Source organism: Raphanus sativus, chromosome 5 (assembly GCF_000801105.2).
Source record: "Raphanus sativus cultivar WK10039 chromosome 5, ASM80110v3, whole genome shotgun sequence".
Classification (NCBI taxonomy): Eukaryota; Viridiplantae; Streptophyta; class Magnoliopsida; order Brassicales; family Brassicaceae; genus Raphanus; species Raphanus sativus.
Genome location: NC_079515.1, coordinates 37,786,346 through 37,805,664, shown reverse-complemented (window position 1 = coordinate 37,805,664; position 19,319 = coordinate 37,786,346). Strand labels below are relative to the sequence as shown.

The following is a 19,319-nucleotide window of genomic DNA, read 5'->3' as shown; positions in this document are numbered from 1 at the left end:
AACAAAATATATATATGGAAGGTATTTGGTAGGAGGGAAGATAATAAAACATGTGTGAAGATGGCTTATGTCTGTCTTATGAGATAGCCGTCTGGTTTTTTCAATCGATGACTTTGCTAATACAGCTTGTTTTTTAGATTAATAAGCTCGTGTTATACCTAATACATGGGGTATTTGACTATTGGAGAAAAATCACGATAAAACAATAAACCAATTTCCAAAAAGGTCTTACAAAGGTTTTTTGATAATAAAAAGTTTTGTTTGTAAGAATAGACATGGCGATTAAGAATGATCCGAGAACAGCAATTTGACTGGCAAAAGAGATGAAAACTGTGCTCTATTCTCCTTTGTTCTCTGCTTGCAAAGAAGCTGCAAGAGAAAAGAAAAAAAACTCTGAAATTGCGATCCAACGGGAAAATAACCATAGATTTTCGTAACTAAATTCTCAGCTAGATCTAAGTACCTTTAACGGATGCTGGATCGTCTTGTGGCCTCATTGCCGGGAAGAGAATAACTTCCTGCAACATTTTATCAGTTCTGTTCATGAGTTTGGTCTGAAAGATTTAATAATCATTAGCAGAGAATTGAGATAAGAGACTGACCTTGATGTTCTGTGAGTCGGTGAACAGCATGGCAAGCCTGTCTATCCCCAATCCCCAACCACCTGTAGGAGCCAATCCATACTCCAAAGCACTGCAGAAAGTCTCATCTAAAGCCATCGCTTCATCGTCTCCGGATTGCCTATCCTTCAGCTGATCAGCAAACCTTTGACGCTGAACCACAGGATCGTTCAACTCAGTGTAGGCGTTGCAGAGCTGCGATCACGTTTATGACACGTTAGTGAAACAAAGCTAAAGAAAAGGGAATCAAATTCGTGATATTAGCTTTTTACTTCGTGTTGGTTGATGAACAGCTCGAATCTCTCAGTCAGAACATTGTTCGACCTATGCCATTTTGCCAAGGGCGACATGATCTCGGGATGGTTGATGATGAACGTTGGGTTCACACATGTTACTTCCAGAAACTCTCCAACAAGCTACAAAAAGAGACAACATCTCAGATTTCAATTTCTTCTATGCACAAACATCAAAGAGGGAAGCTGAAGATTTTTCTTACTTTATCTAGTAAACGAGCTGTAGTCTGAGGAGGTGGACATTTCACGTCGAACCTGGCACAAGCTTCAATCAGATATTTGTTGGCTTCTTCGCTAGCCAAGTCTTTTGGAATTTTGAGGTTAGCCACCTTCTCTAACTCTCCTATCATCTCAATCCTCCTGCAATTACCACAGATAAGATTTAACCCCTTGAAGGTTGTTATTTTGTTAGTTTAACCAATGAAGATACCGAATGATTATTAAACCTGAATGGAGGAGTGAAGTCGATTTCGATTGGCTCCTTGTCATACCCATTAGCATGATACTTGATTTTGTAACCACCTGTTAACTCCTTGACCATGCCACTCAACATATCCTCAGTCATTTTCATCAGGTCATTGTAGTCTGCGAAAGCCATATAGAACTCGCAAGTCGTGAACTCCGGATTGTGTGTCAGGTCAATACCCTCGTTTCTGAATTGCTTCCCAATCTCATAGACACGTTCCAAGCCACCGACAATAAGTTGCTTGAGGAAGAGTTCAGGTGCGATGCGCATGTACAGCCTCATGTCTAGATCATTGTGATGTGTCACAAAGGGCCTGGCAGCTGCTCCACCAGCAATCATGTTCATCATAGGTGTCTCAACCTCCAGGAATCTTTGATTGTCAAGGAATCTCCGGACGTAGGAAATGATATTAGCTCTGGTTTTGAATATCTGGCGAACCTCCACGTTCAACATTAGATCAAGATAACGCTGGCGGTATCGAGATTCCTGATGGAGAAACAGAGAAAAACATCAAACCCTTGGTCGGATAGAAACAGAATCTAAAACACAACAAGAAAGTGATCCAACAAGAGATACATTCAATAATGTAAGAAGCTACAACAATCTTTATAGCTTTTGAAAAATTTACCTGATCTTTCAGAACATATGCTTCAGGATTTCTCGGTTCACCTGGAACCCAGTGTTCGGGTTTCTACGTAATGAAAAAAAGTGAAACAGGTTAGTGTCAAATAAGGTGACACTAAGGTAATATAACAGCCACAGTGGATTTGCTTTTACCTTTGCGCTAACATTCTCAGCCTTTCTTGGCATCATGTGGAGGCAATGTGACAGAAGAATAAATGATTTCGGGAAAATACTTAACTCTCCTCTCTTAGTTTTTCCTGGAAGTCAGAGTAAAAGGATGGAGAAATAGGCTACAAGAATGAAAAAAAAAAAAAACATACAGAGGCTACACTAACCTGGAAACCCAGTAACACCAACAATATCACCACGCTTAACATTCGCATGGAGCTTTGAAAACTCAGCTTCATCCAATCCCGACTTACTAAAACAAGAAAAAAAGAGCAACACACCTAAGTAATTAAATCTATTCAACAGCATCAAGTTAACAAGAAAGAAGAGAATCAAGTAAAACAAAGCTATTCACCTTGCATCAGCCATAACCTGGACCTTGAAATCCTCACCGTGTAGATCATAAAAGAATAGCTTGGAAGAGGAAGCACGCTTGCTCATTATCCGCCCTAGCAAAGTTACAAGAAAACAAACAAAATGAAAATCTTTTCCAATCAAAAGAACAAATGGCATTTTAGCAGATTTTAACATACCAGCTAGAGAAACTTCAGCTTCTTCGACATGATCCCCATTGTTCAAACTACTACCATACTTCCCAATGTACTCAGGGATAGACATGGACACAGCAAACTTGTGAGGGTACGGATTCTCCCCCTTGGCCTTCTCCGCCGCGAGATATTTCAATCTGTTCTCAAAGTATTGCTGCGAAAGATCACACAAGTAAGCTGGCATTTGCATAAAACAATGAGATCAATAGTGTTGAATTGAATACCGTTGGATCCATATCCTCATCATCTGCTGATGATGCCACTGACTTCTGGCTCTGAGAAGTTGCCTTGGGAGCCTGAATCAAATCAAATGAAAATCTCTTAAAACTAATCTTGAATTAGATGAAAACGAAGAGAGAGAGATAGAGGGAGTGATTGATTTTACTTGTTTGGCTTTTTCTTCTTCTTTGCGTTTCCTCTCTTCCTCTCTCTGCTTCATCTTCAGTTCCTTCTTCAGAGCACTGCAACACGAAAACACACAATCAGATTCCGTTACGAACGAACGTTCAGAAAAATTTAATCGAGAACGTACTTTTTACTCCGAGCTCCTCCATCACCAGTCTCGGCAGTCGAAGAAGGGGGAGCAGCATCCATGGATAGTTTTGACATTGCTTGCGTGGTTTGATTAGCCGAATCTTCCATAACAATCAGCTTCCTGGTAAACACGAATCCAGAAGAGAAGACGGCGAAGGAGGGATGAAGATGAGGAGGGAAGTCTTCTTTAGGGTTTATTATTATTTCCTATCTTTATTTTCTTTACGCGGGTTAGTTAGTCATTCGGTTTATTAACAAACCGAACCGGTTCGTTTGTAAAGTAACGATTTTGAGTGCAGATTCAATTCGATTTGTTGTTACTTGATAATAAAATCATATTTATTGATTATTGACTTTAATTACGAAGAATTTGATATTTCAAAATAGATGATATTTTCATATATCAATTGATATATGCAACTTTTAATTTTATAAAAAAAATATACAATAAATGATACTTTTATAATCTATTTTATATTGGTTGAGTAATTTTTAATTTATATTTTAATGATACAAAAAAAAAGTTTTTTTAATAGTTTATAACTTTATATCTTAAAACAGTGAGAGTATTAAATTACACGTTTAAAATTCACAAATCAAATGCATAATCAAATATAGTTTCTTCTATGAGATAAGAGTATAATAATAAAGAAACATACACACCTTGATTGTATTGTTTCTTTTATTAACGTTACATCCCACCCACCTATTAGTAGTTTTGTCCACAGTTGTTGCTCATCTTACACTATCCAACATGTAAGTTGAAACGACTGATGTTTTCCTTACATATATACATAGTAGTTGCTTTGCAACTTCGAAGACACTAAACCTCTGGCTTTACCTCCCTAGAGGCTATTTCAAGTCCTTCTCATCCATGACCTGATTCCGAAGCAGCCTGGTCTACGTTTTCTCTGCAGAATCGAGATCTTACCTCCACTTAAACCGTTTGGTTTTTCGTCACTACTCTCTTCCGTTTGGCTAAAAAGAGTTGTGGCTTGTGAGATTGTTATCCTTGTCACCTCTTCAGAGTTTGTTGTGATAAGATCGATCTTGGGAGATGCAGCAAAGTAACTTGTGAGTGATGATGATGCTTCATCAAGAACTTCAGTTTTAGGATCTTGACTACAAACTTTGCTGCTTGAAACAATCGTGGTGCTCTCTGAATGCTGTTTTGGCGATGAACCTTCTTCTTCCTCTGAAGAGGTTGAGTTACTATTATCATCTTTTCTAGATTTTCTAACCATTGATATCACCCTCTCTAGTGTCCCTAGTGCTTGCTTCACCTCTGGACTTAGGCAGAAAAGTGTTTTGCCATCGTTGTTCTGAGACTTCCCAATGACATTTTCATCCTCTTCCGAGAAAGAAGAAACACTTTTATCTTCTTCTTCTTCTTCCTCCTCCTCAATCTCATGAACATTTCCTTTGAAAGGTGCACCTTCACTTGCTTGGAAATTTTCATCAGTATTCTCAGTAGAGTACAGAGCTTTATGTATAAAAGTGTACAATGGCTCAGCTAAAACTCTGGCGTATTCTTCGGAGTTAGCCACTGAACCAATAGTCTGTGTACACATTCAAGTAAACAAACCACATCACACAAAATTAGCTAACCTGAGAAACCAAGAATCTTATGAACTAAATAAGCTGAAAACTACCTTCTTGAAAAGTCTGAAACCGTTGCCTAGGAGCTGCCTAGACATAAAATTTATCAGAGATGGAGGGATCAAGTCCAGCTTTATATCGAACTCCACTATGTGTCTACAAAATTTTCAACAGATTATAAGAAAACCAAAGAACATTTCAAGTTTCTGGTTATATAATGTATCACTCACAGTCACACTCACTCATGGAGCGGTCTTGAGAATTAGAGACTATAAACAATTAAGTAAAATTTTAATAATAACTTTTTTAACAAATTTAGATAAGGTTTTTATTACGTAGATTATTTTAGAATTTTTGGGGACTATACACTAATGTTTCAGCTCATGAACGTCCCTGCACTCACCTCAAGTAACTCCTCTCAGGAGATACCTTTTGTATAGCAACTCCGCCTACTAAATCAATCCTCACAGCATTCTCTGCTTCTTCAGATATACCAATGCTCTCTACTTGTGATGCTGAGATCTAAAAGATGATACCAACATAGAGTAGTTTAGGATATTAAAAGAAAGTGGATCAGGATGAAAACAATTAAAGAGTTTAACATGGTTTTACCGAGTTGAGTAGAATGATGACTAAACCGTCTTTAAAGTATTCAAATAAGAAAAACTGCACAATGGCTTCTCTGTTTGTCATTGGCCATGGTACTTTCACCCTTTCTTCCAAAAAAAAATAATAATTATCATCAAAACGTTAAGATTCAGATTAGCTTTCATGAGAATCGAAAGAAACTGACCTCACTAAACATATCTGTTCATTGATCCGGACCTTCTGCAAACAATTACTTTGTAAGATCCTGAATGCTGGAAATACAGAGTTCGGCCACCTAAAAACATAGAAACCATTACTTTCATCTCAGCTAGTTGATGGAACTATTTGTATTTAGACGACACTGAGATTTTTTTTAGATAAAGACTACACATTGTTATCCAATATCAAGAAGTTTGAAACACAGAATAAGCATAAATCAAAAACTCTCTAACCATTTCTCATAGAGTGATGATTCCCATGATACACATAGACCTGCATAAACACAGTTAGAATCGAACCGAAAACCTTTTTTCTTAGTCTTAAGAAAACTTACAGTCTTGGATAGGTCCATCCATGTAACCTTCAACAAGCAACGTGTGAAATGGACTTCCTTCGAATCCTTCACGGTACATAACACGACAATCCTCATGATCATGTTTCACCTGCAAACAAGAAGCAGAAAAAAAATAGTTTGATAATATGATGGCAATTCTGTTATAGAACCACATCAAAATAATTTTTTTTTTTAAAACGTACTTTCCAATCACCACCAGGAGATGCTTGTTTGGTTGATTTAGACGAATCTTGATCCTTTGCTGAAACACTCCTAAGTTTCTCAAGTATAGTTGATAAGCCAGTGACTCTTTGATCCAATATATCCACACTACATTCTGTGATCAAACATTACAACAATGCAGAGTTAAAGCTACTAATAGAGTTTCCTTATATAGCAGATCAGGAACAAGGAGAACCTTCTTCCTTTAGCTGGTTTCTTATTAGGGTTCTTAGAGTTTGCTCATTGGTGAGCTCAGGAGACGCCAAGGTCTTGTTAAGCCTCTCTCTGTACTCACAAATCTCTCGTTTTCTCTCCATACACCTCTGGAAGGAATACAAATGAATCCTCAAATCAAAATTAAAGATCGTCTAGATCACGGAGCTTCGTGGGTGAAGAAGGAGGAGGAGGAGAAGTGAAAAGAGAAAACTCAGCTAGCTGCTGATATGAGTAAGCGTAACCTACGAGATGGGCAAAGAACGTGGAGGTGTTTTCTCAAATACTAGTAAAATAATCTTTGATCATTTTCTCGGGAAAATACCAAAAAAAAAAAGATCTGGGAAAGAAGAATGAGAAGAATGTCTCATTTCCCAAAATGCTTAGAGTTTGCACGCCCATTCCAAATGGATTGAGTTTTTCTGTTAGACTTAAACGGACGAGGTCGGTTAAGTGTCGCTGTCAGTTGACTTGTCTGAATGAACTTCTGTTTTTCTGTTTTATACTTAGTTAAACATTGAAGAGCATATTTATATGTTGCTCTACTCAGTGTGCATAAACTTTCATTTTTAATGATTTCAAAACAAAAAGAATGATAACATCAAACTTTAACACAAGACCATTTACTTTTATTTTTTCATCTTTTTGGTGCATGTATGAGATCTTAACAACAAATTTCACAGGTAAGCTTGTGCATGTATGAAAATGTATTTTGAAATTTTTGGGTGGATGCATGAATCTAAGTTTGAATCGATTCTATAAAAACATAACAATAATTTTTGATATTGATTATATTTACTATATAAGATAATAAAAAATATGTGTGTAATTTCGATGCATCTAGGGTCTTTGGAAACCATGTGGGTTTATGATGAGTTAAGCTGATGTAATGTAGAAATTGTTTTGTAAAGAAGGTGAGTTCAAGCTCGAATCTCTGAAGTATCAATCAGGTTTCATCTTCGTTCTCATTCGTGATATCTTATCACGTATCTTTGTCTTGTTCGAATTCTATGGACGTAGCTAAGCTACTACAGGTTTTCAAAATCATATCCTATTGTGCTGAACATGATCAACCTAAAATTATGTGTTCCAAACTCGAATTCTATAATCAAAACTGAAGATGTACACAGAGTGACATTGCAACTAACACCATAGATCATTTGTGACACAGAGTGACATGAAATACTAAAGTTTCCAGTGTTATTGTTTTAGACAGCCATTAGTTTTCACAACACACATAGTAAGAAAAGAACAGATAGTTTTGGTAACAGTTTGCTTAACTACTGACCGCAGCAACCGCCACCATTGTTTTGTTGGATTGGCTGACCTTTCATTTGGACAGTTCCACTTCCAGATGTCTTGTTTGCATTCGTCTGGCTTCCCATTCTGAACAGAGTAATAATAATAAATGGTCATACCCAAGTTAATGTATATACAATGAGATCAAAACTATCATATGCAGACACTCTTAAGTACATGAGCTTGTGGCGGAGGCAAGAAGAGATTGATAAAGCAGTAACTTCGTAGATTTTCTTTCTATTAGTCATCAAGACTCCAGAAACGTATATACGATTTAACACTTTACACCAGCTTCACTAGGGAACGAACATAGAGTAACATATTGCAGAAACTACGAGAAAAGATAAAAAGATAGTGAACATACTTCTTCTTGATCTCGCCAGCAATAGTTAAGAATGCCTGTTCGACGTTGATAGAATCCTTAGCACTGGTCTCCAGAAAGGGTATTCCGAGCTCGTCTGCTAAGGCCTGTAAGTGTTTTTCCGAATAGATGAAATGTACGATAAGCAATGACCGTTATATCATCACAAGGTTTAAGATTTGTGATACAATGAATCAAATAAAAATGGTAAAAGTTGAATGGAAACAATGCTAGCAAGACAGTAGATGGGAGTTTACCTTTCCAGTTTCGGTGGAAACAACTTTACTGTCAACCATATCATTCTTGTTACCAATAAGAAGCTTGCATACACTGTCATTAGCATATCTGTCGATCTCACTCAACCACTGCTTCACGTTATTGAAGCTTTCCATCTCAGTACAATCATACACAATCTGTTGCAGTATCATCATCACATAAGTGATAAGTCTCATCACACTAACAAACATGTTTCAAAAGTAAACAGAGCAAAGCAATATGATTTTAAAAAAAATCGCCACCAGGTATGGACTTAAAACAACTTAAAAAGAAACGGAAGCTGAACAAAACACTAATCTAGATAAAGAAACAGTAAGTAAGTAAGAAAGAAAGCTGATAAAGAGTTCTCTCACGATGATTCCATGAGCTCCTCTGTAGTAGCTGCTAGTGATGGTCCTGAAACGCTCCTGCCCAGCAGTATCCCACTGAAGATAGCAGAAACATTTAACACATTATTATTATCATAAACCATGATCTCACTGAAGAGAACATCAGAACATCAACAGTAAATGAGTTTAAACATAATAATTATTCGAATTATTCGAACAAGTTACAAAAATGCCCTTAAACTCACGATTTGGAGCTTAATCGTCTTCCCATCCTGCTCAATCGTCCTAATTTTCTGCCACATTAATAAGCAACTTTGTGATAAAACAATCAATTCACATATAAAAACTATATAGTATAATGATCATTTAGTGGAACTGACGAAGTCAACACCAATGGTGCTTATGTAACTGTCAATGTACGCATCATCCTGCACCACAAAATCAAATCGAAATAAAATAAATCAGCGGATCTCATTTTCAACGAGAAACGTTTCAAAGGATGATCAAAATCTAAGTCAAACTCACAGCGAATCGAAGAAGGAGGCATGATTTTCCAACAGATGAGTCACCGATCAACAGAAGCTTGAACAGATAATCGCTAAAAAGAGACGCACAAAAGGAAGACGATTGAGCTGTTAAATCGGGAGACAATGCGATAGAAGAAAAGCACTTACTACTCGTTGCTCATGGTTTTCTCGAGCTCTTGGTGAGTTTCCCGATTGATTCGTGAAGTTTTTCCCAGGAAAACGCTTTTCTATGAAAAAAAGGAGGTTACGGTTAGGCGTGTCGATTAAGTGCTGTGAACATTGATTGAACCCCACGACTTCAATATTGCTTTTTCTTCTCTCTACAGTTTTATCTCATGACAGTAAAAGAAGCTTTGACATTGTCTTACTAGTTTCTTTACGTAGTTGAAAATTTAGACTTGATCCTACTTCTTATATGGGCCTTTTAATATATAGTGGGCCGGGCTCAAATCTTGGATTTGGATGAAGCTATCTATCTAGTGTTCATTAACATCATCAACAACAAAGAGTCATTTAGGACATCACTACTGTTCAGACACCAAAGACTAAAAAGACAGTATCTCAGGAATAATTTTGTTACTAGTTAGATGTATATGTAATTTTAAAAAGGGAAGATCTTTTCAAGCAATTAAAAGTTGACAACATATTAAATGAGTGTCTTCCCCTTTTAAGAGAGTTTATATCAAGATTGGTTTCTCTTTCTTTTTCCCTTCTTCTTTTGTATTTTTAATTATTTAAATGTTAACATGTTTAAAAAATAAAATAGAAACAGAAGAAGTTATCATTTTACAGCTAATTAATATCATTAAAATTTATGATAATTTTTCCTTTCATTTTGTTATAATTTTCTTTTATTTTGTTTTAAAATGTTATTTAATTTGTTTAACTGTATACTATATAATTGAAAATAATCGATAAAGATGCTATTAGACATACTTACATTTTTGTATTTTTCTCTATAAGTAGATAAAATATGATAATAAAAAGTCATTGCAGAAAAAAATATCATTTATGTTTGAAAATAATGTATGTTTTATTATCTTCACATATATTAAGAAAACATATAAACTTTTGATTATAAATGCATTTTTTCATGAATAGCTATTTTCCATATTTTTAACAAATCAAAATTCAGTAAACTCAGTTAGAGAAAAAAATCTCTCACTAAAAAAGGAGAGAGATCCTATTTGACTGCGATACCTAGCAATATTTAGCAAAATAAATAAATATAGACAAAACCCCAAAATTGAAAACACCATGATTTTCCAGCAAAATATCCTAGTTTAAATACACTACATGACAGAGAAATAACTCAATCTCGATCTTAATCTTTTTCAAGAATCATAAAAGGAAAAGAGAGAGACAGAGATTCATCTTCGTCAAAAAAAAAAAGAGACAGAGATTCATAAATAAACAAAAAAATGGCGATCGTGGGCCCTCAATTTTGCGCACCGTACCCAGTAGATTTGGGTATCGTACGTAAGGTGATGACAATAACAGACGGTAACTTTGCCGTCACTGACGTCAACGGAAACCTCCTTTTCAAAGTCAAAGAACCATTGTTTAGCCTCTCCGACAAAAGGATCTTACTTGATGCTTCAGACAATCCGATTCTGACCTTGAGGGAAAATGTAAGAACACAAGACCTTTTGTTTTATAACTTGTGCATGGATTTATGCACATGAATTAACCTTTTTTATTATGAAAAAATCGTAGAGGGTGAGCCTGCACGATAGATGGCAAGTATTTAGAGGAAAGAGCACAGACCAAAATGATTTGGTGTACACGTTGAAACGATCGTCAATGATTCAATTGATCAAGCCAAAACTAGATGTGTTTTTGGCTCAAAACAAGGAAATGAAGGTATGCGACTTCCATGTTAAAGGAAGTTGGATTGACCGGTCATGTGTCGTCTACGCCGGGAAATCTGATGCCATTGTTGCTCAGGTAATCACATTTTATAGTTAGTTCATAACATAGTCTGTTTTGGATACAACCAGATAAATCATTCGTTTTAGTCTTCAATTTTCTAAAGAAATATAATATTGTATAGTCTTAAATCATCATTTTTTAATCTATCTTATTAAAACAGAAACATTATGACTTTTTCTATGTGGATTTTTAAATTGGACCTACTATTAGATATGATATATTTTCTGATCCTATTAACTAACAATTAATGTTAGTAAATTATTTCCTTATTCTATGCTACCTTATATACATTCATTTTATCAGTTGGCTCATTTTTTTTCTATTCAAAAAAAATATTTTCTTTCCCAATTGATTTCATAACTAACATGCAGTAATGTTAAATTTGAGATTTCATAATCACCATCCAATAAGTCCATGCGATGATCACCATGCAATACATTACTCCTTAACCAATTAATTTTATATAATAGTCGTATTATATGATATATTCAAAGTGGATTCAAATCAAACTTATTAACCCATTACTTTTTAACCAATTCAAACATGATTATATATCGGATTACCGGGTTTACTGGCTCGATGATCTAAATTAGATTTAAAAATGTTGATTTAAACGTAGTTTTTTAAATAGACAAAATTCTTACATATTAAATATTTGTAACATTATTAACAAAATTTTGAATCATAAAATATTCCGCGTTTCCGAAGCGCGGGTCATGATCTAGTTATAAGGTTATCATAGAAATATTTACGGTCTCTTAAATCTCAAATCTGGTCATATTCATATAGTCTGATTGTATTAATTGATGTTGTCATGTTATGTTTTTCAGATGCACAAGAACCATACCGCACAAAGCATATTAATAGGAAAGAGTAACTTCTCGGTCACGGTTTATCCGAATGTTGATTATGCGTTTATAGTATCTCTCATTGTAATTCTTGATGACATTAACCGAGAAGATTCTGATGACTAAACTAATGTTTTTATAACTAATGATTCTTGATTTTAATATGAAACAAGAATTCATGAAAGTGTTGAGGTTTTGTTTGGATATGAATACAATTCTCTCTGTCTCGACAGAGGATTATTGAACACAGTTTCAAGTTTATTCAGTTCCTTGAATAAGCAATCGATTGTACTCTTGATACGTGCAACATTTGACTTATAGATAATGCTTGTAATTTATCTAAATATCTATAAAAGGGATTTTATCAAATGGTCTAACATGGGGAACAAGATTGAGAAAATTTCAAATGATTTTTGATCAACAATGTTGGTAAAGAGAAATGTTGTTTTTCTTTTTTTATACAAAGCAAATGGAGTGATCGCATGGGTATATCCCAGCGAGCAAAATAGCTCTACATGTCGGCCACGGATGATGATGATCCCAATCCAATCATGAATGAGAATTTGATGCATGTTAGCTCCTTCTTGTGTCCATCAAGCATCTTCATCTTAAGCGAGTATGAACCCTATGAGAAATAACAGAATCAGATGATCATGTTAAGAAATGTAGACAAATATATAAGGTTCCACTTCTTCCATCTACACATGACATAAACTAGGCCATTGGTTAATGTTTGCTAATGAATCAGCCTGGTACTATATATCTAACAAACCATTCAACAGATCGAAGCAAAAAAAAAAATGAAAAACACTCAATAAACTTACAGGAGGAGTATAACCAGGTAGAACTTGCGAGTGTGCTACCAAGAAATCTCCAACTGCCACTGGACATGTTGTCTCATCACAAAGATCATGTGTCTCAGAATGAATATGCCACCCAAAATATGAAACTTCGATCACCAGCTTTCCTTTTGAGATCACATTGTCTTCATATGCACAAATAAAAAAAAACCACAATTACAACAGAAATTACATTTAAATCTATCAACTTTCTATATGTAATGAATGTGTACCTGTGTTAGCAGAGATACTGAAGGTGGCTGGCTCGCCACGAGCTATAGGATCAGGCGATATATCAACTCCTTTTACCTTTACTTCATACTGTTCGTTTTCATCTGCAATCAAACACATACCACATCAGATCGAGATGAGATTCTGGGTTTCTCAACGCAAATCAGGATCAAACATCAAAGACATTGACTTTGAACTCAAAACTAAGATTTAAAACATGAAACCCATCTCAAGAACATCATCAAATCTCAAACGCAGCACGAACCCAGAATCAAAAGTCATCGACTTTCAATCCGAACTTAACAGGATCACAATACATCAAAGACACTGACTGACTTTAAACTCAAACTATTAAGATTCAAGCCTCAACCCACATCTCGACAACATCAAAATTACAACGACCCAGAATCAAAAGTCATCGACTTTGTCACAACTGATCAAAAATACTATAAACAAGAAGAAACACAATTGAAATTCGAAGGACCAAAACATACCACAGTAACTGACATCGGTTGCTCTAACAATGGTCGAGACGAAGAGAAGACAAGAGATAGCGAGAGCAAATCTCGACATGATTGATAGATTCTCGGAGCAGAAAGAATAGATTTTTTTTTTCGGAGTTTGAGATGATGATTAGAGGAGGACAAGGAGACTAATAAAAACAAGCAAAGAGACAGAACATACATGCTTGAATCGGGATTCTCGTTTCATAAGGCATGTCTGTAGATCTTAACCGTTCGTTTAGGTGGGTCTTTGATTATTGAAAATTGACGGTTTGGATTTTGTAGAATGTGTGGTTTAACCGCAGAGGATTTTGGCAGTGAACAAACCGTTAGGTGGGATTTTTGTGTATAATTTCAATTGTGGTTATCACTTGGCACCAAAAAATAGTTGGAATTTGCCAGCTCAGATATTGACGTTTTTTAATAATACAGCTCACAATTGACTATTATTTTGGAAACAAATAAACATTTTTCATCATTAAAAATCTAAGTAGGTTGTTAAAAGAAAAATCTAAGTATAAAAGATTTGTTGTGGAATTTATATAAAAAAGTATTTGTTGTGAAGAATTTCTAATAACTATGTAAACTAGTAGAAAAATCATATTTAATCGTCATCATTATATAAATAGAATCGTTGGGCATTGATCTTCACAAAATATTTTTGATGGTGCTAATACAAACAGAATTTTTAGTTGTACATACGTATATGTAAAATATTATAATTTGTAGTAGAATAATAAACTAAATGTTAAAAAATCTTTAGTTCCTAACTATCAATTAATTTAAGAGAATTTTACACACAAAATAATCGATATTATCTATGTAAATTATGTTGTAAACAAAAATTTAATTTTAGAAGACTAAATAATTACGTGTTTTTCTATAAAAAAATATATATTATATTACATTAAACATATTTTTAATTTGGGCCGATTTGCTTAGGCCCATAAGCTTGAAGGCTTCTTTGATAAATTACTAGGAGACACAATCGGAGGGAGAAGTTTCGAACCAGCTTTTTTTTTTGTCCTTTTGACAGATGGCTAGATTCCTTCTTCTCTGTTTCCTCTTCGCGGCGGCGCTGACGTCATCATTGACAGAAGCGGGCGACGACAACAGAGTCTACTCGCCTTGCTCAGACTCTACCGTCGCGATCGGTGATGGCTTCACTTTCGGCATTGCTTTCGCGGCGAGAGATTCTTTCTTCGGCACCAACCGTTCAGTTCAGTACTCTCCCTGCGATCGTCGCCGCCTCTCCCTCAGCGGAAACTCCGAGCTCGCCGTGTTCAGACCTAAAGTCGATGAGATCACACTCCTTACCATCAACACCTCCTCGAACTCCTCTAGTTTCCGACCGGTTCGGTTTCATTTCTGATCTATCATGGGTTTGATCCGATTAGAAAGGATTAGGACCACCGTAGGGAAGTTTTAGTTGGATCTGAATTTTTCGGACATGATTAGTTTAGTTTTTTGACTTGTCGAAAGTTTGCGACTTTGCTTTGTTGTCAAGTTTGGTAGTTAGTTGTCGTGACGCTAAGCTAATGGTCCACATCTCTTGTTATGAGCAGGTTAAGTCATGAGAACACTAGTGTGTAGATATCTCTGGCAATAGTAGCTTCATTGCAACACATGATATGAGATTACTACATCATTATTATTTTTTGCTCAGAACTAGTAGAGGTCTCGAATGTGTGTTAGCCTATGATGTGTATGTCATTAGAGTACTAGTGTAGATATCTCTAGCAAAGGTGAATTTTAGTAGCTTAATTGCTAAACATGATATGAGATTACTAAATTGTTGTTTTTGCTTAGAAGTAAAAGGCTTGAATGTGTGTTAGCTAACCGACTTACCGGTTTTGTAATGATATTTTGTGATTCCAGGATTCCTCAAAGGGATATATGGTAGCATTCGCTGGTGCGAAGTACGCAGCAAGATCAGTTCCTATAATGGTTGCAGACAACGATCACGTCGTCACAAGCTTCACCCTTGTAATCTGATAATTCTAGATTTTCATCTTAAATAAACTTCTACTTCTATGATCACACGTGCTAATCTCTATTTTGTGCTATTTATCTTTCCAGGTTCTTGAGTTCCAGAAAGGCAGGCTCGAGAACTTGTTCTGGAAGAAAGACGGATGCTCCAAATGTTCCGGAAATGCCAAATTCGTGTGCCTCAACAAAGACCAATGCGCGATTAAAAGGCAAAGCTGCAAGAACCAAGGAGGGCAAGTAGATTGCAGCTTGGGGATCCAGTTGGCGTTCTCCGGCACGGATAGACACTACACCGCGATGAACTCGTGGTACGAGGTTGCGAATCTGAAGCAGTACTCGCTTTATGGCTTATACTCTAATCTCAAGAATTCACTAAGCAGCCAATTCGGTAACTTCTTCTAATGAGTTTCTTTCTTCTTATGTGGGTTGATGCTTTTGTAAGTTTGTATTATTACGTCGTCTCTTGCCCATGATATATATTTACTGTATTTTATTACATGGCTTGTAACTTTTCTATGAATGATGATTTACGCTATTTCACAGCTTCTAAAAGATACGATTAAGTGCGTCTCTTTCATTATATAATGTACTGACGCTACTTCAAGGTGAAGACTATACCTCAGCCAAACACAACAAGAAACATCAAATCAAATAAAGTGCACCAAAATAATAGTAACATAGAATCATAGATACAAAGGAAATCATCTACTGTGGTTTGATTAAAAAGGTTTCAAGAATAGATTTGCAAATTACCAAACTCACTTCAACGCAATAGAAGACGCCTAGCCTGAGGAGGACTTGGTGGTGTACCTTGACCTGAAGTTGGCTGATTTCCTCCTCCACCACCACCACCACCACCACCACCTCCATTGTTGTTCCATGGTTTAACAACAACAAGAACCACAACAACAATAATGATGATGAGAATGAGAATAGCGTAACATGTCCATTTACGTGTGTTCTTCTGGTAAACCCGAGCGGTTTGCAGCTGCTCAGTTCCTCCTCGGATAAAGGAGCTAGCTCGGCCCACGTGGCTCTCGATGTCGTCCAGCTGAGCTCCTTGGTGCTCGACCAGCACCGCCATGTCTAGAAACACTTGGTGAAGCTCCCTCAGATTCTTCTCAATGTCTTTAACAGCGTCATGCCTTTCTTGGATCTCGTTGATGGTGTCTAAGACACGTCCTCTTCCTTGTTCTTGTATTGCTTTCTGCAAGAATCTTTCACTTTCCCCTGCAATAGAAACAGTTACCGAATGTTATTACACACCACTGACCTAAGAATATGTCTAGTTTATGATATTAAGTTTTTTTTTTGAGCAATATGATATTAAGTTTATTTGTCAAATCCAGGTGCAAGCATGCGGATTTGAACATTACCGAATCGAATCTGTTAAGTTTGGTTTTTGAGTTAGGTTCAATTTCAAAAATTGGTTATTGGTTTTGTCGGTTGGCAATCGGTTAGTGTGGTTTCTCAAACGAAAGAAAAACAAACCATATCGATTTTAACCATATTCCAAATCGAACCAACCAAAATAACTGAAATTATTCGAATTAAACCGAAAATCTAACCAAAAGAGAAATTTGGCTTAAATTCAGAACAATTTTCACAAACCTAATACCAAGCTGAATTTATTTTCAATTTAATTCGGCACAACCTTCAGCAAATTAAACTAACCAAAAACCGAACTAACCAAACCGAACTAAACCAGCAGGCCAATCTAAAGCATCCAAAATAACTAGGCTCACGATGAACACTGAAGTATACAATCTTAGGTGAAAATGATTTAACTAACCTGTAGAGATCAACCGATCTAAAGTCCTCTCATCCGGATTCTCGCCGGTGACAGTAAAGTACCTCCTCTGCACAGTATCCCTATACTCAGACGAGATCAGCTCCCTCAAGCGGTTGAAACTATCCATGGAGTCCTTCAGCTTCTTCCTCAGACCGTTGAGGACGGAGGTCCGAGTACGATCCGAGGAGGATCCAGGTCCACAGCCAGGGAGGCTCCGATTGGCGGCGTTGGAGCGATCGAGCGCCTCGAGTTTCACCTTGATCATCTTCGCTTTCTTCAGAGCTACTCCCACGTCGGCGTCCATCTTCGCGCGGAGATCCTTGACGGCTTCGGCATTGTGAAGCGTCTTGCTGTGCTCGTGAGAGGTTCGGAGCGCTTCGTTGAGCCGATCTAGCTCCGCTAACTCCTCTTTCACGGATTCGACGTCTTCGAAGAACTTGTCGAGGTTCACTCCCGATGGATGCGTCATCTGGACTCCTCCGCCGCCGCCGCCGCCGCCGTCTCCGCTGCTGCGGAAGCGAGAGAATGAGCTGGAAAACAGATCGTTCATCGTAAACCAAAATCAAACTCAAAAAATTGTGAGAGAGAGAGATTCAGATCGGATTTTGATCAACGGAGAGACTTAATAAGGAAGGGAAGAAAGTCGTACTGATTCAAGTTCAACCACACGGTTTGGTGAACGACGGAAGAAGGTAGAGAGAGAGAGAGGAAAAGTCCAAAAATTAATTATTTTCTTAAAATATGTTTTTTTGGAGAAAGTCAAGAAGGAGGACTTGGTGATTGACTTGGAAGCTTCGTAATGGTGGCGGAGAAGGGAAGGTGATAGTGAAAGCGTGTAGTGGATTGATATATATGGTAAGCAGATAAAAGCAGAACAAAGAAATTAATTATAGTAGTTGGGCTGAGCTGAGGCCCAAATAATCAGGAATCCAAACAGGCCTGGCTTCATTTATGTCTTTTAGCCATCAGAAATTCAAAAAATTTATTCTGTATATTAGTTTTGTTCAGTGTTGTTAAAACCGGACCGGCAAGCGAACCGATTTTTTTTAGATCATGGGTTAATGTGGTTCGACCAGGTTCGATCCGGTTTGATCCGGGTTTGATTAGACTAAACTAAATTTAATGATATTTTGAATATCTATATTCTTACAAAGATAAAGATCATATCAAATCAAATATTTCAATAATCATAATGTTTAGAAATTTTTAAAAAGTAACAAACTAAAAATGTAATAAAAGTAATAGAACAATTTAATAGTTTAAATCTCAAATCAATAGAAAAAACATATTTAAATTTTATTCTCCGGATTTTTATCACTCCAAATCTTCATCACCTTTACAAAAATTATAGACACATTAGTTAAAAATTTATACTATGAAATAAAATTTAAAATTATACTATGATTGAATTCTTCAAATCTAAGTTTTCAATTCTTAAAATCTTCGAAACAAAAACAATACCTTGAGAAGTAGATACCTTGTGAATTGCAGTCTTGCATAGACGTCAAAGACTCAAGAGAAAAATATGAGATGGTTTTACCTTATTAATCTGAATCTTATTTTTATTTTAAAAAGGAAATTTTAATTGTTTTACTAATAAATTTTTGGTTTAATACAAGAACCAGGGTTTAGCCGGTTTGTTGGGTTGCCGGTTTACGGGGTTTTAACGGTTTGATAGGGGTTTTTAACCGGTTCAATTATAGTCGGGTTTTGGTATTAACCCAACCCGCATTTGTGTCCGGTTCGTAGCTGAACCTGGTCTGACCGCTGGTTCGGTCCGGGTTTAATATCACTGGTTTTGTTTTTTGGACAATATTTGTATATTTTAGTTTTGAGATTGGTTTTACCCATTTTTTATACCTATTCGAGTTTAGATAAAATACCAATTAAAAAGACCAATCTAAAATGCTTCAACCTGTATATATATGTTTGTTTAAATAAACTTTTTAACTTCGAACAAAATAA

At 36.2% G+C, this 19,319-nt stretch overlaps 7 protein-coding genes across 8 annotated transcripts; 2 read left to right on the top strand and 5 right to left on the bottom strand.

The window, feature by feature from the left end:
* Window positions 1–192: 192 nt before the first annotated feature.
* On the bottom strand, window positions 193–3,452 carry LOC108857546 (lysine--tRNA ligase, cytoplasmic-like). Its single transcript, XM_018631536.2, has 14 exons — window positions 3,252–3,452; window positions 3,105–3,180; window positions 2,944–3,015; window positions 2,705–2,873; window positions 2,527–2,620; window positions 2,339–2,424; window positions 2,157–2,260; window positions 2,008–2,070; window positions 1,360–1,865; window positions 1,117–1,273; window positions 893–1,036; window positions 603–815; window positions 464–518; window positions 193–369 (listed from the first exon to the last, which is right to left on the bottom strand). Exons 1-14 carry the CDS (start codon window positions 3,359–3,361, stop codon window positions 338–340), a joined length of 1,881 nt encoding a protein of 626 aa, XP_018487038.2. The 5' UTR covers window positions 3,362–3,452; the 3' UTR covers window positions 193–337.
* A 425-nt stretch (window positions 3,453–3,877) lies between these two features.
* On the bottom strand, window positions 3,878–6,933 carry LOC108861843 (uncharacterized). The gene is made up of 9 exons (XM_018635815.2): window positions 6,412–6,933; window positions 6,197–6,330; window positions 5,994–6,102; window positions 5,893–5,932; window positions 5,646–5,735; window positions 5,465–5,564; window positions 5,256–5,374; window positions 4,906–5,008; window positions 3,878–4,812 (listed from the first exon to the last, which is right to left on the bottom strand). The coding sequence occupies exons 1-9, from the start codon at window positions 6,530–6,532 to the stop codon at window positions 4,111–4,113; spliced, it is 1,518 nt and encodes a 505-aa protein (XP_018491317.1). The 5' UTR covers window positions 6,533–6,933; the 3' UTR covers window positions 3,878–4,110.
* A 627-nt stretch (window positions 6,934–7,560) lies between these two features.
* LOC108860413 (ras-related protein RABD1) lies at window positions 7,561–9,581 on the bottom strand. Its single transcript, XM_018634297.2, has 8 exons — window positions 9,368–9,581; window positions 9,219–9,291; window positions 9,074–9,121; window positions 8,939–8,986; window positions 8,718–8,789; window positions 8,346–8,501; window positions 8,092–8,195; window positions 7,561–7,814 (listed from the first exon to the last, which is right to left on the bottom strand). The coding sequence occupies exons 1-8, from the start codon at window positions 9,379–9,381 to the stop codon at window positions 7,709–7,711; spliced, it is 621 nt and encodes a 206-aa protein (XP_018489799.1). The 5' UTR covers window positions 9,382–9,581; the 3' UTR covers window positions 7,561–7,708.
* A 945-nt stretch (window positions 9,582–10,526) lies between these two features.
* LOC108861850 (protein LURP-one-related 10) lies at window positions 10,527–12,261 on the top strand. The gene is made up of 3 exons (XM_018635822.2): window positions 10,527–10,851; window positions 10,937–11,167; window positions 11,983–12,261. The coding sequence occupies exons 1-3, from the start codon at window positions 10,642–10,644 to the stop codon at window positions 12,124–12,126; spliced, it is 585 nt and encodes a 194-aa protein (XP_018491324.1). The 5' UTR covers window positions 10,527–10,641; the 3' UTR covers window positions 12,127–12,261.
* A 130-nt stretch (window positions 12,262–12,391) lies between these two features.
* LOC108860412 (uncharacterized) lies at window positions 12,392–13,756 on the bottom strand. The gene is made up of 4 exons (XM_018634296.2): window positions 13,565–13,756; window positions 13,073–13,174; window positions 12,825–12,985; window positions 12,392–12,625 (listed from the first exon to the last, which is right to left on the bottom strand). The coding sequence occupies exons 1-4, from the start codon at window positions 13,641–13,643 to the stop codon at window positions 12,512–12,514; spliced, it is 456 nt and encodes a 151-aa protein (XP_018489798.1). The 5' UTR covers window positions 13,644–13,756; the 3' UTR covers window positions 12,392–12,511.
* Window positions 13,757–14,559: 803 nt separating this feature from the next.
* Window positions 14,560–16,097, top strand: LOC108861847 (uncharacterized). Its single transcript, XM_057010172.1, has 3 exons — window positions 14,560–14,927; window positions 15,452–15,559; window positions 15,653–16,097. Exons 1-3 carry the CDS (start codon window positions 14,610–14,612, stop codon window positions 15,962–15,964), a joined length of 738 nt encoding a protein of 245 aa, XP_056866152.1. The 5' UTR covers window positions 14,560–14,609; the 3' UTR covers window positions 15,965–16,097.
* Window positions 16,098–16,116: 19 nt separating this feature from the next.
* On the bottom strand, window positions 16,117–18,174 carry LOC108860409 (syntaxin-121). Of its 2 annotated transcripts, XM_018634292.2 has the most exons (3): window positions 18,004–18,174; window positions 17,355–17,884; window positions 16,117–16,792 (listed from the first exon to the last, which is right to left on the bottom strand). In XM_018634292.2, the coding sequence occupies exons 2-3, from the start codon at window positions 17,821–17,823 to the stop codon at window positions 16,326–16,328; spliced, it is 936 nt and encodes a 311-aa protein (XP_018489794.2). In that variant the 5' UTR covers window positions 17,824–17,884; window positions 18,004–18,174; the 3' UTR covers window positions 16,117–16,325. The 2 variants fall into 2 exon arrangements, with proteins under 2 accessions (XP_018489794.2, XP_018489793.2); XM_018634291.2 differs by lacking the exon at window positions 18,004–18,174 and having other exon boundaries at window positions 17,355–17,997.
* Between the last annotated feature and the right edge of the window lie 1,145 nt (window positions 18,175–19,319).